We start from the raw sequence: 18,931 nt of genomic DNA on the forward strand, positions 1-18,931 counted from the left end.
ATTAGGAAGGTTTTAATCATGTTTTGTTCACTCAAGTGTCCATTTCCACACTATGAGGTTGGAATAATACTGTGAAATTGATGATAATGTACTTTTAGTGTAAGGCTTGTTTGAAAAGACCACCTGAAATATCAGCCTGTTTTGGTGGTATGGAGTTTTGGCCTGCCTGGTGACATCCCATCCCCATTCAGACCACTCCCAGACAGTCCTACCTTTCTAGTTTGCTTCTTGCTTGAGGAATTGCTCTTTGCTAAGAAGCATTTTTGTTTCTTTTTGACAATTTTAATTGAAAACAACCACAGTAATGTTCTTTAATTGTTACACAGAAATGATTTGATATTGACATAAAAATAAATAAAAAACAGCTGCATTCGACCTTTAATCATCAACACGCAGCACTGCGAAACAGCTGAGGAGAGGCAAGAGTGCGAGCTGGCCTCCCGGGTGGCGCAGTGGTTAAGGGCGCTGTACTGCAGCGCCAGCTGTGCCATCAGAGTCCATGGGTTCGCGACCGGGAGGTCCGTGGGGCGACGCACAATTGGCCTAGCGTCGTCCGGGTTAGGGAGGGATTGGTCGGTAGGGATGTCCTTGTCTCGTCGCGCACCAGCGACTCCTGTGGCGGGCCGGGCGCAGTGCGCACTAACCAAGGTTGCCAGGTGCACGGTGTTTCCTCCGACACATTGGTGCGGCTGGCTTCCGGGTTGGATGCACGCTGTGTTAAGAAGCAGTGCGGCTTGGTTGGGTTGTGTATGACGCATGACTTTCAACCTTTGTCTCTCCCGAGCCCGTACGGGAGTTGTAGCGATGAGACAAGATAGTAGCTACTACAACAATTGGATACCACGAAATTGGGGAGAAAATGGGGTAAAAATAAATAAATAAAATAAAGAAATAAAATAAAAAAATAAAAAAGTGGGAGCTGGCACTATGACAAACCTCAGCTTGCCTGGCTCGTCTAGGTCAATATCCACCATCACCTCCCTCCAGCCCTTTGTTCTCTGTGCCCACGTCACAATCAATGCACAACGGATCAAATGGCACTTACAATCTGTTATCAAGATCTATATGTCTAATCCAAATAGCTGATAAAGTAAACGTACCTGGAATTTGTGGATGGGTAAGGCATCAAAGAACTCATGAGCAAGGTAGATTGCTGAAGCCTGTATGAAAGAAAAAAAAAGTGCCAGTCAATAACAAATTCACACCCAGTAAATGAAATGTATTAAACTCTTACCATAGCTAAATGATTAGGTATTAAAACATGCATCATTAGTCTCCAGCCAAGTTTCTATACTACCTCTAGACACGTAATCCAACATGAGATTAACTCAATTAAGATTAACTACAATTACCTCATTTAAAACTATAGATTACTACCTCTGGGGACGTCATCCAGGTTGCGGTACCAGGAGATGGGGAGGCCTGTGGTGGTGGTCACATGGCGGTACACAGGCTCATCGTTCCTGGCCCACCCCTGGCTCTGGTCCCTCGTCAGAACCTGGCTCAGTTTAGAACTCACCTCCACAAGGTGCACTGAGACAGCAGCCCCACCCAGGGCCCCACGCAGGTGACTGATGACCTGGACAACGCAGACAGAGAGACAGCGTATTGTTTCGCAGTTTAGCTTATTAGATTGATGGACTAAATGTGGAAATTGCTCCCTCCACTGGTCATATATTGAACTCACATGAATACCGTCTGTTTACAAAGCATTTGGTCATGTAGTAGTAGGACATAGCATCACGAGACTGGGCATTCAAAGTTTAAACACATCTACTCTTTCAAGGTTTTTTCTTTAGTTAAAAAAGAATTCTACATTGTAGAATAGTGAAGACATGACAACTATGAAATAACACCTATGGAATCATGTAGTAAGCAAAAAAAAGTGTTAAATCAAAATATATTTGAGATTCTTCAAAGAAGCCACCCTTTTCTCTCAACCAGCTTCATGAGGAATAATTTCCCAACTGCCTTGAAGGAGTTCCCAAATATGCTGAGAACTTGTTAGCTGCTTTTCCTTCACTCTGCGGTCCAACTCATCCCAAATCATCTCAATTGGGTTGAGGTCGGGTGATTGTGGAGGCCAGGTCATCTGATGCAGCACTCCATCACTCTCCTTCTTAGTCCCATTAAGCGCAAACCAGATGGTATGGCGTATCGCTGTGGCGTATCGCTGCAGCACAGCACCCCCACATCACACCTCCTCTTCCATGCTTCACGGTGGGAACCACACGTGGAGATCATCCGTTCACCTACTCTGCATCTCACAAAGACACAGCGTTTGGAGCTAAAAATCTCAAATTAGGACTCATCAGACCGAAGGACAGGTTTCCACAGGTCTAATATCCATTGCTTGTGTTTCTTGGCCCAAGCAAGTGTCTTCTTATTATTGGTGTCCTTTAGTAGTGGTTTCTTTGTGGCAATTCAATTATGAAGGCCTGAGTCACAGTCTCTTCTGAACAGTTGATGAAGAGATGTGTCTGTTACTTGAACTCGGTGAAGCATTTATTTGGGCTGCAATTTCTGAAGCTGGTAACTCTAATGAACATATCCTCTGCAGCAGAAATAACTCTGGGTCTTCTTTTCCTGTGGCGGTCCTCATGAGAGCCAGTTTCATCATAGCGCTTGATGTTTTTTGCAACTGCACTTGAAGAAACTTTCAAAGCTCTTGCCATTTTCCAGATTGACTGACCTTCATGTCTTAAAGTAATGATTGACTGTCATTTCTCTTTGCTTATTTGAGCTGTTCTTGCCATTATATGGACTTAGCCCTATTTGGTAAAAGACCATCTTCTGTATACCACTCCTACCTTGTCACAACACAACTGATTGGCTCAAATGCATTAAGGAAAGAAAATCCTTTTAACAAGGCACACATGTTAATTGAAATGCATTCCAGGTGACTACCTCATGAAGCTGGTTGAGAGAATGCAAAGCTGTCATCAAGGCAAAGAGTGGCTACTTTGAAGAATCTCAAATATATTTAGATTTGTTTTACACTTTTTTGGTTACTACATGATTCCATATGTGTTATTTCAAAGTTTTGATGTCTTCACTATTATTGTACAATGTAGAAAATAGTAAAAATAAAGAAAAACACTTGAATGAGTAGGTGTGTCCAAACTTGTGAATGGTACTGTACATACTTGTGAATGGTACTGTACATACTGAGAATGTCATTGGCCAAGGAGCCTCTTCCTGGTCCAAACTCCACTAACTGGAAGTGACTGGGCTTCCCTGCTCCCATCCACTCGCTTAAACACCAGATCCCCAGCAGCTACAGACAGAGAAAGGATAAGCTGAAACCATCATCATCATCACTCAGGGCATTGATATGGAACAACATAAAGAAACTCGAACATAGAAAGACTGTTGATCAAGCATGTATATGCATACATCTACAACACAGCAATCCATACATGTATTGATTAACATGAATTGGAATATGGTTGTGATGAAAATGCTTACCTCCCCAAAGATCTGACTAATTTCTGGCATTGTGATGAAATCTCCATCTGGCCCAAGCATATCATTCTGCACCTAATAGCCCTGGAAAATAAACAGACCGTTTCATCTCTGAAACAAACATATCTTTAAAGAATAGTGGCACTGTCTGACTGGTTTCTGTACTGTGTGGGTGTGCGTGCGTGTGAATTGATCAGGTGGTAGTTACCTACCTTGACTGGGTTAGTGAGAACCTCATGTACTCTGCCACTGAGATAGGACCTGTAGCTTTGATCTCGGAGGTTAGGTGGCTGAGCATTGAGTTCCCTGGCATTAGTTTATCTGCTCCATGATCTAACTATAAAGAAGAAGTTAACATTTAGATACAGATTTCTGATAAACTAGACATAGACTGAAATGACTGTGGATACAATTCCAATGAGAGATATCCATAACTAGTAAGGCTGAAATAGAGAAACTGATCTTACCAGATGATGGTGGTGGACAAGGGCAGACAAGGACATTGCTAAAACTCTGCAGTGCTCTAACTGTCCTCATTGACACAGTTATCTAGCTAGTTACAACACTCAGACAATGTTCCACTGTAACAGTAGGCTACTAACGTTATACTTTCCCAGAAAGGGACATCAAGCCTGACTGCACAGTAGCATGAGAGAGACAACTGAAAGCACACCGGCAGGGATCAGCTAACTGCGTTTCATAGGCCTACGTACAATATCTTGTCAAACTACAGTCCATCTTTACATGACAGACTTTGGCAGAAGATGCATTAATTCCTCAGACTCCACGAGTGTAGCCAACTAGCAAGCTAGCAGATTCAAAAGTGTTTGGTCCACCCAAGATGGCGTAGCAGTCAGACGTGTTTCGTCGTGTCCCGTGTAAATATAGTTTTTCCTTTTTTTTTGTTGTAAAATGTTTGTATGTATTGTAATATCAATTTCCATCTACAGACTGAATATACTCTCCTGCAACCAGCCTCACCCAATGTGGTACGGATCTGCTATTTTTTATACTTAAGAACCGGAACCCCCATCAAAAGCTAGCCAGCTACTAGCTAGTAGTCAGTTAGCCAAAATCTGGACCCCTACAATTCAGCAGGGCTAGACAATATGGACCCTCTATTCCTAAAATTATTCACTGAAATTGTTGCAACCCCTATTACTAGCTTGTTCAACCTCTCTTTCGTATCATCTGAGATCCCCAAAATTTGGAAAGCTGCCGCAGTCATCCCCCTCTTCAAAGGGTGAGACACTCTAGACCCATATCTATCCTACCCTGCCTTTCTAAGGTCTTCAAAAGCCAAGTTAACAAACAGATCACCGACCATTTCGATTCCCACCGTACCTTCTCCGCTATGCAATCTTGTTTCCGAGCTGGTCATGGGTACACCTCAGCCACGCTCAAGGTCCTAATATCATAACTGCCATCGATGAGAGACAATACTGTGCAGCTGTATTCATCGACCTGGCCAAGGCTTTCGACTCTGTCAATCACCACATTCTTATCAGCAGACTCAACAGCCTTGGTTTCTCAAATGACTGCCTCGCCTGGTTCACCAACTACTTCTCTGACAGAGTTAAGTGTGTCAAATCGGAGGGCCTGTTTTCCGGACCTTTGGCAGTCTCTATGGGGGTGCCACAGGGTTCAATCCTCGGGCCAACTCTTTTCTCTGTATACATCAATGATGTCACTCTTGCTGCTGGCGATTCTCTGATCCACCTCTACCCAGACAACACCATTCTGTATACTTCTGGCCCTTCTTTGGACACTGTGTTAAATAACCTCCAGACGAGCGTCAATGCCATACAACTCTCCTTCCGTGGCCTCCAACTGCTCTTAAATGCAAGCAAAACTAAATGCATGCTCTTCAACTGATCGCTGCCCACACCTACCCACCCGTCCAGCATCACTACTCTGGACGGTTCTGACTTAGAATATGTGGACAACTACAAATACCTAGGTGTCTGGTTAGACTGTAAACTCTCCTTCCAGACTCACATTAAGCATCTCCAATCCAAAATTAAACCTAGAATCGGCTTCCTATCTCGCAACAAAGCATCCTTCACTCACGCTGCCAAACATACCCTAGTAAAACTGACTATCCTACCGATCCTTAACTTCGGCAATGTCATTTACAAAATAGCCTCCAACACTCTACTCAGCAAATTGGATGCAGTCTATCACAGTGCCATCCGTTTTGTCACCAAAGCCCCATATACTACCTACCACTGCGACCTGTATGCTCTCGTTGGCGAAGGTCCTGAGCTGGCTCCAGGTCATCTATAAGTCGTTACTGGGTAAAGCCCCACCTTATCTCAGCTTACTGGTCACCATAGCAGCACCCACCCGCAGCACACGCTCCAGTAGGTATATTTCACTGGTCACCCCCAAAGCCAATTCTGCCTTTCCTTCCAGTTCTTTGCTGCCAATGACTGGAACAAACTGCAAAAATTACTGAAGCTGGAGACTCATATCTCCCTCACTAGCTTTAAGCACCAGCTGTCAGAGCAGCTCACAGATCACTGCACCTGTACATAGCCAATCTGTAAATAGCCCATCCAACTACCTCATCACCATATTGTTATTTATTTTGCTCCTTTGCACCCCAGTACCGCTACTTTTCTGATTGGACAATATTTGGGTTAGTTTGTTTTACATGGCGTGGTGCCCCGGGTGAGTGAGAGTTCACTTCAGATAAATGGAATGGTTTAGAATGTGCAAACGATCTCGCCCATTCTTTGCAAAACCGGTAACAAAACTTTTGATTGGATGAAATTGACTTGTGAACTTTGAACTTTAGTTCAAACAGTCCTGTTTGATACATATAAATCAGAAATATAATCCAGAAAATCCTATACACTACTAGTCATGTGGTTTTGGATAACAAAATAAAACACACGAATCTTGTTCTGAAATCAAGCTGGATATGAAGATCACAAATAATTGCTTTCGACGATAGTAAGGCAGTTACTGTACACACTTTCCTTCCAGGTCCTGTCATTTTTCTACATGCTGCTTTCAGCATGGCACCGAAAGGAAAGAACCGTAAGGCATTAGCCAAAACACATTTTGTAAATGTAAAGGACGAGTTTGAAAATGACAACGATGGAGATGAGGAAGAAGAAGTCAATGGAGATGGTCCTCAACCGGACGACGAATTTAATTTGGACGAGGTTTTACGTTTGGGTGGAACCCGAGTAAGTAACGTTATTTGAGGCTAGCACCTCATGCTAACTAGCACATTTATCCTGCTGCTACCACTAAACACGTGCCATTTTCTCCCAAAATATCGAATAAATTGTTTGTTCAACTGTTAATGCTTTCTGTATTTGTTCGACTTTGCTACGCTTTATCTAGCACTGTCAGTAGTTATTGACGATGATGCTAGGTAGCTAACTTAGCTAGCTAGTTGCCTTGAAACCCGACGATTAATTGCATTGAATTCTACGTCGTGCAAAAATGAGTGTTTGGATCTGGAACGTTTCTTCTCACGACCTCTACAAGCCAGTATGTTGAATAGATATACATTTAAACATACTCTACCGGTTGTTACGGATGTTGGTCTTTTGACGGTAGGAATGCAAGACACTATATCCACAGGAATGTATAATTAAATCACCGTATCAAAGCGCTCATTGTACGTTCAGATTAATATCCCCTGAAGCATTCGCAGAACCATGTAAACATGTGCACAAATTCGGCACGTATACATGTTTGGCCTGCATGTATTATAATTTTGTGAGCATGCTTCAGGTTATAGAACTCTGAACGTCCGGTTGTGGATTTAATTGTGATTTAGCGTTACCTGTGGATATATTGTATCACAGAGGACCAACTGAACGGACAACTGTTAACTAAGTTAAAATATAATTTTACTCATTCTGGCTTGTTAGAGGTCTGAGATTCAAACGCAAATGTCTGCTCGATGTAGAATTCAATATAATTCAACGTCGGGTTTCCAGGCAAGGTACAATATAACTAACGTTAGCTGCTTGCAAGTGGTTCTACTCGGTAATGTTCAGACAAGTCATGACTGTTCAATCACCTCTTTTTCTCTTGGCTTTTTTCTTGTGCTGGTGTAGGCTGACTTTGCCCTGCTTGACGCCATCATTGATGAGAATGAGCTGATCGACGGTGGAAAGAAAGGAGCCATAGATGACCTGGAACCTGGCGAATTGGAGACATTCATCACCAAGCTGGGCATCCGCTCATACAAAGACCAACAGATTATCCCAGATGAGCCTACAGAGGAAGAGAAGGCAGAGGCGAGCCAAAAGGAGAGCAAAAAGGCTGATGCCAAGAAAGCCAAGTCAGGTGATCAGAAGCCCAAACCAGAGCCTAAAGGCAAGGACCTGCCTGTCACATCTACAGTGGAGACAAAGAATAAGAAAAATAAAGAGACAGCAAAAACCAGCGTCCCAGCCACTGGAAAGAAAGCTAAACTAAATGCCAACGTATTTGAGTTTCAGCCGAGGCAGCTGCTTCTGATCAAACCAGGTGGCAAGTGGTTTGACCTGGAGTACACTGCAGAGGGTACCTCTAACCCACAGGATGAGTCTCAAGTCTCCCAGTACAAGGCCCTGGCTATAAAGCTGTTTGAGGCTGAGACAGGGCTCTACAAGAGCAAGAAGAACATGCAGAAGGGGGCCAACTCAGCCTGGATGAAAAATGTGGTCTCCGCAGGCACGCTGGCTGACAGGATGGCAGCCATGACAGTTCTGATCCAGGATGCCCCGGTACAGAGCATAGAGCATGTGGAGAACCTGGTCTCCATGGTGAAGAAGAAGGGTAGTCGCAGACAGGGGCTGATGGCTCTGGACACTCTCCGAGAGCTCTTCATGTCTGACCTGCTGCCAGTGAACCGCAAGCTCAGGACCTTCGCCCAGCATCCCTTTGACAAGCTGGAGCAGAAGGCGAGCGGGAACAAGGACGCACGCGACCGCCGCCTCGTCCTGTGGTACTTTGAGCACCTTCTGAAGTACCACGTGGCAGAGTTCGTGGTGGCCCTGGACGAACTTGCCCACGACACGGTGGCAACCACCAAGGCCAAGTCTCTGGCCACTGCCCACGAGCTGCTGCTCAACCGGCCCGAACAGGAGAGGGCCCTTCTCATCCAGGTGGTCAACAAGCTGGGAGACCCTGAGTACAAGACGGCAGCCAAGGCCTCGTACCTGCTGGAGACCCTGCTGCACAAGCACCCCAACATGAAGGCGGTGGTGTGCAGTGAGGTGGAGCGCCTCATGTTCAGGCCCAACATCAACCTGAAGGCCCAGTACTACGCCGTGTGCTTCCTCAACCAGGTGCTGCTGAACCACGACGAGGCCGAGCTGGCCAGCAAACTCATCTCCATCTACTTCTCCTTCTTCCGAGCCTGCATTAAGAAGAAGGATGTGGAGTCCAAGATGCTGAGTGCCCTGCTGTCGGGCGTGAACAGGGCCTATCCCTACGCCAAGGCCGGGGACGAGAAGGTGAAGGAGCAGCTGGACACGCTGTTTAAAGTAGTGCACCTGGCAAAGTTCAACACTGCCGTCCAGGCTCTCATGCTGCTCTTCCAGGTGATGGACTCTCAGCAGATCGTCTCAGACCGCTACTATGTGGCGCTCTACAGGTAAACTGCACTTCTAGACTTGCTGGTGTGATCAAGAATAATGGCTGTATGTTGTATCAAATCCTGTCCCCAAAAAATGTACATGTGAATTTGTTTGCTGTCTGTTTCTTAATAGTTGTCTAATTTATACTAACTTGATAGTATTTAGTCATGGGACCTAATTTTGCACTTTCTTAGTCAGTGTTATAGTAAACATACCGTTGACTGTACTGAACAAAAATATACACAACAATTTCACTGAGTTACAGTTCATATAAGGAAATTAGTAAATTTAAATAAATTCAGTAGGCCTTAATCTATGGATTCACATGACTCGGCAGGAGCGCAGCCATGGGTAGGCCTGGGAGAGCATATGCCCATCCACTTGGGAGCCAGGCACAGCCAATCAGAATACATTTTTCCCCTCAAAGTGGCTTCATTAGAAACAGAAATACTCCTCAGTTTCATCAGCTGTCCGGGTGACTGGTCTCAGATGATCCCGCAGGTGAAGAAGCCAGATGTGGCGATCCTGGGCTGGCGTAGTTACACGTGGTCTGCGGTTGTGAGGCCAGTTGGACGCACTGCCTAATTCTCAAAAACAATGTTTGAGGCGGCTTATGGTAGTGAAATTAACATTCAATTCTCTGGAAGCAGCTCTGGTGGACATTCCTGCTGTCATCATGTCTATTTCATGCTCCCTCGAGACTTGAAACATCTGTGGCATTGTGTTGTGACAACTGAACACTTTAGGGTGGCCTTTTATAGACCCTAGCACAAGGTGCACCTCTGTAATGATCATGCTGTTTAATCATCGTCTTGATATGACACACCTGTCAGGTAAATCAATTATCTTGGCAAAGGAGAAATGCTCACAGGGATGTAAACATATTTTTGCACAAAATCTGAGCGAAATAAGCTTTTCTGTGCATATGGAACATTTCTGAGATCTTTTATTTGACATTTGAGTCATTTAGGAGACACTTATCCAGAGCGACTTACAGCAGTGAGTGCTTGCATTTTTGTTATTTTTCGTACTGGTCCCCTGTGGGAATCAAACCCACAACCCTGGCGTTGCAAGCGCCATGCTCTACCAACTCAGCTCATGAAACATGGGACCAACCCTTTACATGTTGCGTTTTATATTTTTGTTTAGTATACAATGATCATGATGTTTGATTGATGCATCTATGTTTTCTGGTTTACAGGAAGCTCATGGACCCAGGTCTGACTCTGTGCTCCAGGCAGAGTATGTTCCTCAACCTGCTGTACAAGTCTCTGAAGGCAGACATCGTCCTGCGGCGGGTCAAAGGCTTTGTGAAGAGGCTTCTGCAGGTCAGCTGTGAGCAGAACCCTACATTTGCCTGCGGGGCTCTCTTCCTTGTATCAGAGGTCATGAAGGTCAAACCAGGCCTCAAGCTGCTGCTGCAGGAGTGTGGGGTAAGGCCAAGCTCAATGACATCAGCATAAAGTACTAGTTATTTTCATATTGTGCACAATCACATAATGGAACTCTTGGGGAGAGTTTCCCAGGCACAGTCTAACACTAGTCCAGGACTAGACTTAATCTATATTTGGGAAACCAGCCATTAGATTAATTTATTCTAATGATTTTTGTCATCATGTCACTTGATCTCACATATTATGATATGATTGCAGGATGGTGAAGAGGAGAATTTCAAAGATCTTAAGGAAGAAGAGGATGATGAGGAGAGGTTTGTAGATGCAGATAAGGTGGAGGAAGGACAGCGTGAGATCATTCCGAAGCCCACTGCATCGTCGTGGGTACATCACCAAAACATTGAAGGTGAGATTTATTATTAAGACCACCCCCTTAACATTATTTTCCATTCACATATTTGGGGAAATCCTACACCCAGATACTTATAAATGTATTTATTATTGTGTTGTAATTACTGTAAGCATTTGTGTTGAAATGTAAGTATAATTATGTTTTGATTGTGACTCCTTTATATTCAGTGGTCACCTTTCCCCCTCTTCATGCATACTCGTTCTTTTGTTGTCCAGGTGGGAAGAGTAGGGATACCTACGACCCGTTACACAGAAACCCCCTATTCTGTGGGGCTGACCACACCACGTTATGGGAGCTGCAAAGGGTGAGCCTCATGACAATATTGGGCGCATCCCAGGTGGAACCCTTTTCCCCATATAGTGCACTACTTTTGACCAGGGCCCATATTGCAGTAGATAATAGGGCGCCATTTGGGACGCAGTCGTTGTGTGACGAGAGAAAAGTGCTCTGTGTTACGGGCTTGCTTGAGAAAAGGTACTGTACCATAGGAGAATCCACTTATGTTGTTATTTTACATCTTGTCTTTCCCCCTCAGCTCTCTGCACATTTCCACCCATCAGTGTCACTGTTCGCCAAGACGATCCTACAGGTAAAAATTAACTTTTTATATATATATATATGCATGGGGAAACTTTGTGCTTATTACCAAAATATTCATACAAAGAAGTTGCCTGTGTAGCAATGGGCCCAAGTGGGTATCAGGGCTAGCCCTCACTATCCTTCTGACTACCACTTGAGTTTTTCTGTGATTAATTCATCCCTTTCCCCTCTGCATCATGTCCTCAGGGAGAGTTCATCAACTACACAGGAGACCCTCTCCAGGACTTCACTCTCAGCAAGTTCTTGGATCGCTTCGTCTTCAGGAATCCCAAGCAACTGAAGGGCAAACGTAATATTTCCAACATTTTCAGTTGCCTTTTTCTCTCAGTCCACCAGAAATGCATTTCATTGCCCGGTTCACATTATTAGTCAACTGTCTGGTCTCAGTTCATTCCCCAAATCAGTTATTCACCCTACCTTTTCGTCTTGGTTGAAACTGTTTTCATCTCAATCATTCACAGAAAACACAGACGCTACAGTTATGCAGCCCAAACAGAAGCTGACCATGAATAACATCCACAATTTACCTGGTGAGTGTCTTTTGAATCACTATAAAGGATGATAAAGGGGTCGCTTTATTGAGCAGAAGTAAGGCAAGTCTTCTTTCTCTCAGTGAACTGTGAGGAGTTCCTGTCCAATAAGGAGAGTCAGATTCCTGTGGATGAGGTCTTCTTCTATCGGTGAGTAACAATGATTATATAGACGAACCTTTTGAGTAACACTGTCAGATTAAAACAAATATATGTATATATTGTGAATAAGGCAGCAAAGAAAATGTAATGGTCCGTTGTTTTGAGTGACTCAAGTTCTGGGCTGTCTTTAAATGCCCTGTTCCCCACGCTAGGTTCTTCAAGAAACGAGAAGCGGAGAAGGCACTGCGTCGGCCACGAGGAGATGGAGATAACGAGAGTGTGGAGGACGTGGACGATGATGAGTTTGAGACTCTGCTCGGTAAGTTCAAGGACTCTGAAATAAACTGTTATTGGCCAAAATTCAGGAAATATGTCAATTGTATATCAGACTTCAGGCTCATCTTTGGTTGCCTTCTCGCCCTATCCAGATTCATACGAGGGAGACAGTTACTTCACTGACTTGCCAATTGATGAAACAGACCTGGACTTTGCAGGGTAAGTACACGTTTGATAAAGCTTTGCATTTAGATATCATCAGTAATTCATGTGTATACCTATCAAACATGGCATTGAAATGGTTCCCAGTGTTGTTTTTGTTTATACTGAATGATATATCTGACAAGTTGTGTTTGTGCATGTTGCAGCAATGTGAAGACCAAATCTAAGAAGGGGAAGAAGGGTGGAGATGAGGATGAGTCGGACCTGGATGATGACTTGGATGGTGATCTGGATGATGAGGAGGTGTCCCTTGGCAGTATGGACGAGGAGGACTTTGGAGATGAACTGGAGGAGGAGGGAGGGGCCTTCATGGACCCCGCTGGGGAGGATGATGATGAGGAAGGTATGTTTATGTCCCAATTATCTCTCCTTCCTCCTAAAGTGTGCAATTGTTCACTTCCCTTGACTAGTTTGAAATGAAATGACTGGTTTATGAAATATGGTGGAAAGTCCCACTAGCCCACTACGAGTGTAGACTTTACTCTAATTTCTTGTCTCTTTCAGTTCCAGAACTTGATGATGGTGATTTTGCTTTTGGTGGTAATTTTAAGTCAATTTTCTTAACATAAATTACTTTTTCATAAGGGCCTAATTTTGAATGGCTATTAAAAAGTTGACTCTTCAAAAATATTGTTTTCCCCTCAAGATTCCAACGATGAGATGGAGGTTCCAAACATCACTCCAGGTTCTAAAAAGAGCAAGAGGAAGGCATCAGAGGATCTTAACTACACTGGGTCTCTAGGTTAGTAGCTGGGCCTCTATTTGTACTGTTGAACTGCTCTGAGTCTCATTTAGAAGTGTAGAATCTTATCTGACATTTCGACATTCTTCCATTTTGTAGGTTCCAAACCAGGGAAGAAACACAAAGGAAAGAAGGACACAGCCATGTTTGCATCTGCTGAAGAGGTGAGATGGTCATGCCTACCATATTTCTCACATCTCCCAATGTTAAGTTGGCGTGCTGATGGCTATCCTATTACGGTTATGCTACCCATCAGTTTGTTGAAGAGTTTCTTGTAAATGAAACTAAAAGGATATCACTGAATGCTTAAATGTCTGTTTCATTTTTTTCCCCAGTTTGGATTTATGTTGGATGAAAATGCTGGCTCAAAGTTTGACAACATCGGCATGAATGCCATGGCCAACAAGGACAAAGCAGGTAAGCCTTGGCTTAAATACAGTCTATTAAACATGTCCCATGTCTTATTGAATACTACAGTTAGTGTCACCTGACAGAAGAAGAAAAAAGCCAAATTGTGTAAATGACTTTACTCAGTTGGCTAGATACTAGCTTAAAAACTACAGCATATCCACATGGAGAGGGTCAGTAACTTCACAGCAGTTTGGAGCACACTCAGTCACTAGTGTTCCTGTCAAAGTTGCACAAAATAGATAGCTCCATCATGCTTGAGAGATTAACAGTTAACCAACCCTAAGACAGTACTGAATTCAGTCCACGTCAGGGTACATTTCATATCAAACAGGTTGTTGAATACAGTAGATGACCAAACTTTAGTAGAGGATGCAGAGTAAGTTGCTCTTCTCCCCCAGGTGTCAGGCAGCTCAAGTGGGAGGCCCAGAGAGACGATTGGGTCCGAGGTAGAGATGTCAAGACCCTACGGAAGAAGAAGGCCATGTTTAACAAGAAGAAACAGTTTGGCAAATCAAGGGCTGGCAAAAATACTTTCAAGAAGTAGTAATCATTTCTGAACCTAAGATCACTTAAGTTTATGTTCATGCTCTACGCCTTCTTGGAACAATCTTTCAAGGTCTTGCTCTCGAATCCCATAAACCCTGGGATATTCGCTGGACAGACAAAGTGATGGTGTTTTAGGCTGCATTCACACTCAGATTTTTTTTTACACTAATTGGTCTGTTGACTAATCAGCTCTGAAATATTAGGGGGGGGGTCAGAATTAGGCTGCCTGTGTGAATGCAGCCTAACACTTATTCTGTCTCCAGTTTAATAAGTCCAACGAATATGCCAGGGTTAATGGGATTTGAGAGCAAGTGGGTGACATGCCAGGGGTGTGTTCATTAGTGCAAACTGTATTGCCTTTATCTATACCTGTTGACAGTTCCTGGTTTGTTCTACCGATCATTGGAGAAACTACTTCATGCCTGTGTAAAATCAAGTAGGCTGCGTTTACACAGGCAGCCCAATTCTGATTATTTTTCCACTAATTGAACTATTGACCAATCAGATCAGCTCTTACCCATAATTGGGCTGTCATGCTTTGAAGTTACCTTGGGCTGCCTGTGTAAACACAGCCATATTCTCTGTATTGACATTTCAACTCTTCAATATATTGTATAGGTTTATACAAGGTAAATACAAAATGAAAACATTAGCGTACTATAATGTCTGGTCTGTAATAATTGTAACTGGAGATTAAACGTTTATTATTTGGTGCCGATTTTATTGCTGTGCGGTTTGGAATTGGAACGATTCTTCAAGTTTGTATGTTTTGAACTGTCTACAGCCCGTGCCCAGTATGTTGTTCATACTGTTTCTGAAATAAAAATAAATGAAAATTTTGTTACAAAGCAACGGTGTACATAGCCCAAGATAGTCAGTGTACATGGCAAATGTCATTTCTATATAAAATGTAAATGTTACCATGACTTGTGTACATCTTGTAATAAAAAAAAGAAGACCATAAGCACCCAGCACACCTGTCACTTCAAGTAGTACTACTCCTTTGATCAGTCTCTTTGCTAACAGTGCCAAAGGGTCGGGGCCACTTAGGCTTTGTGAGGTTCTCCGTCTTTCCTATCACAATGCCTTCAACCAGAGGTTCAACTCGGCGGAAAATCTGTCTCCCAGCAGTTGGCGTTGTTTCGCCCACCAAGCAAGGATTTTTGTATGGAGGCTACATTAAGTTTATTTGATCGAATACAAGTTCCGAAATGTTACGTTAAGAGTGTACTGATATATGTAGGACACGTGACATCCCGGCAACTCAGAAAAACTGTCGGATATGCATATATAGTAGCGTCTCTCCATTGAATACGGGCGGTTGACGTAAACAAACGAATTTTCAAAAACAGATTACAATAACGAGATCTATCCACCAATCCAAAGAAAGGATGGGCGGGAGCTAGTGCGGTGCCGCTTTTTGGACAACAACTCCAAGTGTTAGGGCGGAGAGACATGTCATCTTGTTAGTGTATCCATGATCTTTGATTCAATCCAAATTCATAGCCTTTTTTTATTTTAACCTGTATTTAACTAGGCAAGTCAGTTAAGAACAAATTATTATTTACAATGACGGCTTACCCCGGGCAAAACCGGAAAACACTGGGCCAATTGTGCGCCGCCGTATGGGACTCCCAATCACGGCCGGATGTGATACATCCTGGATTCGAACCAGAGACTGTCGTGACGCGAACTGAGATGCAGTGCCTTCGACGGGAACCCGATTAAGACAGACAACTGTTTATTTCAGCAGAAAAGACGCGTAAGCACTGACAACCCAGACTTTTCAGTACACATATCCTAACAAAACAAATACTTGTCGTATTACAAATTAAATAGATTGTAATATCGGTTTTATGTTGTTATAACAACCTACCTTTCTGTGCAGTACGGACACAGATGAGGCATACAGGGTTTCAACTGGATAGCACAGCCACCAAGTCAAAATTGGCTAGGTCTATATTGTGAAATTCATGAAAACAAAAATTTGCTTTTTGGTCTTAATTTGAGGTTAGGGTTAGGCATAAGGTTAGGGGAGTGGTTATGGGGGAAGTTTTAAAATCCATTTTTAAGTTTATGGCTTTGTGGCTGTGGTAACTAGTGACGACCACTGTGCAGGGCGGTGTGAAAGCCTTTCTTCGAGGACTCACCACAAGGGGACACTGTACTCAAGATATAACAGGCAAGGCATGATAAATCAATTTAATTTGGTCCAAAAAAAGTACAGGAATGATTGAGGGAGGGAGGAATTCAATTACCGAAGTAATTTATTTAGTCTATTCTCATATCACCATAGGATCATCAGTCTGTATGCACACCTGTGCTTATCTGCCTCCTTAGAGCAAAGATACCATAGTAGGGAGGAAACAAGGCATTTCCAAGTGGGCTGCATTTTTAAGGAGGAGAGGATCTTATTTTCACCGCAGATCTCCATTTCACCAAGGTGAGAGACCACACCTAAGCAACTGTGCTCACAGATAGATTAACCTCTATGCTTTAAAAAAAAACGAATGCATTATGACTGTTTAGTATAATGAACTATTAAGTGAAATGTTTATAAGGGGATCTACACTCCCCTTCATATGAATTCAGACAGTGAATTCGGACTGTTTTACCGTTTAGAAATGAAAGTATTTTATGTCTCTAGTCCCCCCATTTGAAGAAAGTATTTGGACAAATGTATTACAGATTTTCTCAATGGCTTTGGCTCAATTCTCAAAAAGAAAAAATCAGAAGATGTGTAAGAATGTGTGGTGGTGGATGTTTTAGGGGAAGACATAATAGAGGAAGAGGTAGAAGACAGAGTCCCTGATGAAATCAGAGCCACAATTGTGGACCATGTTATAAACCGTGGTCTTACAATGGAAGAGGCTGGTCAGAGAGTTTATTTTTTTTAACCTTTATTTAACTATGCAACTCACTTAAATCAAATCAAATCAAATGTATTTATATAGCCCTTCGTACATCAGCTGATATCTCAAAGTGCTGTACAGAAACCCAGCCTAAAACCCCAAACAGCAAGCAATGTAGGTGTAGAAGCACGGTGGCTAGGAAAAACTCCCTGGAAAGGTTAAAACCTAGGAAGAAACCTAGAGAGGAACCAGGCTATGAGGGGTGGCCAGTCCTCTTCTGGCTGTGCCGGGTGGAGATTATAACAGAACATGGCCAAGATGTTCAAATGTTCATAAATGACCAGCATGGTCAAATAATAATAATCACAGGCAGAACAGTTAAGAACAAATTCTTATTTTCAATGATGGTTTAGGAACAGTGGTTTAACTGCCTTGTTCAGAAGAACAGATTTATACCTTGTCAGCTTGGGGATTTGATTTTGCAACCTTTCGGTTACTAGTCCAACGCTCTAACCACTAGGTTACCTGCCACCCCTAAAGTACAGCCTTATGTAAACATGTCCACAGTGTCATCAATTGTGCAACCATTCCATAGGGAAAACAGCTAAATATGTACTTGCTCTTTACCTTTGTTACAGCATTTCATTCACAACAATACAGCAACTATTGTAAAGGTAAATAGTAAAATAAAATCACAATGTAAGATATGTATGAGGAATATACAGTAATACAGTAATACAGCACAATTTGAATACAATATACTATCTGTAACATGGTCCATTGGTGAATTCTACATGTCATATATAGGACTGCACAACGACCTCATGCTGGTGGCAGACTAGCAGTATTCAGCCATGGGCAGGAACGAGAAATTTGCAACATGGTCATAGCCAACAATTCCATCAGGCTAAGAGGGATCCGAAGTGCAATCACAAATGACAACGATATCTTCGCAAATATCAATTCTGTCAGCATTTCACCTATAGCAAAATGACTATGAAACAGCTCTACATGGTTTCATTTGAGAGGAATAGTGACAGAGTGAAGGAGTTGTGGTACCAGTATGTCCAGGTAAACCATTGGTGTGCACATGGTATATTGTCCAGGGAGTTTTACTGTACTTCAATGATGCCTGTATATACTTCTTGAAGTTGTAGATACCTATAAGAACAGAAAACATTTCTACTTTGCTGAACTGTCTGATTCTAGAATAGGCTATGTAAAACAAACTTTATATTTTGTTTCTGTGTTACTATTTAGAAAATAATGGAGCTGGAAGGACATGAAATGTCTTGTTTTTGTGGACGAGGCTGGGTTCAGCCTGGCCAAAGGCAGGAGACGTGGCCGCAATCTCATTGGACGCCTAGCCACAATTGGCACACCAGGCCAACGTGGGGAGCAATATTACAATGTGTGCTGCCATTTCTGAGAATGGTGTGAGCACACATATTCCACACATTGGGCCCTATAACACCCATCTTCCCCTGGCCTTCCTAAATACACTTTACAGAGACCTAATAACAGAACACGAAAGAGGTTTAGTTAGAGCAGATTTGCCAAATTATGTAATTGTGTAGGATAATGTCAGCTTCCACCGAAACAACATTGTTAGGGAATGGTTTGCTGCGCATGAAAGGATAACAGTGGAGTTCCATCCTCCCCATTCCTGAAACGAGTTTTGTTCAGCATGGAGGTGGAAAGTATATGACTATCGGGCACAAGATCAGATGTCTCTGTTAGATGCCATGAATGCTGCTTGTGAGGAGATCACAGGCGATCATTGCAGTG

General features: G+C 43.0%; 2 protein-coding genes and 1 long non-coding RNA gene across 4 annotated transcripts in view; all 3 read left to right on the plus strand.

The window, feature by feature from the left end:
* LOC139407008 (transmembrane protein 242) overlaps positions 1–18,931 on the plus strand; it is a 407,233-nt gene that overhangs the window by 352,892 nt on the left and 35,410 nt on the right. The window lies entirely within an intron of this gene.
* Positions 6,434–15,262, plus strand: LOC139407006 (CCAAT/enhancer-binding protein zeta-like). 2 transcript variants are annotated; one of them, XR_011634050.1, is made up of 18 exons: positions 6,434–6,662; positions 7,548–9,073; positions 10,258–10,489; positions 10,709–10,856; positions 11,078–11,166; positions 11,398–11,451; positions 11,649–11,751; positions 11,924–11,992; positions 12,076–12,142; positions 12,307–12,413; positions 12,523–12,589; positions 12,739–12,935; positions 13,097–13,132; positions 13,239–13,334; positions 13,434–13,498; positions 13,670–13,751; positions 14,144–14,727; positions 14,864–15,262. XR_011634050.1 is itself a non-coding variant. In XM_071150245.1 (17 exons), the coding sequence occupies exons 1-17, from the start codon at positions 6,489–6,491 to the stop codon at positions 14,287–14,289; spliced, it is 3,258 nt and encodes a 1,085-aa protein (XP_071006346.1). In that variant the 5' UTR covers positions 6,434–6,488; the 3' UTR covers positions 14,290–15,262. The 2 variants fall into 2 exon arrangements, 1 of the variants encoding a protein (XP_071006346.1); XM_071150245.1 differs by having other exon boundaries at positions 14,144–15,262.
* On the plus strand, positions 16,601–18,810 carry LOC139407744 (uncharacterized). The gene is made up of 3 exons (XR_011634122.1): positions 16,601–16,734; positions 17,951–18,214; positions 18,404–18,810. It is a non-coding gene; the product is annotated as an uncharacterized lncRNA (long non-coding RNA).

Source organism: Oncorhynchus clarkii, chromosome 4 (genome assembly GCF_045791955.1).
Source record: "Oncorhynchus clarkii lewisi isolate Uvic-CL-2024 chromosome 4, UVic_Ocla_1.0, whole genome shotgun sequence".
Taxonomy (NCBI): Eukaryota; Metazoa; Chordata; class Actinopteri; order Salmoniformes; family Salmonidae; genus Oncorhynchus; species Oncorhynchus clarkii.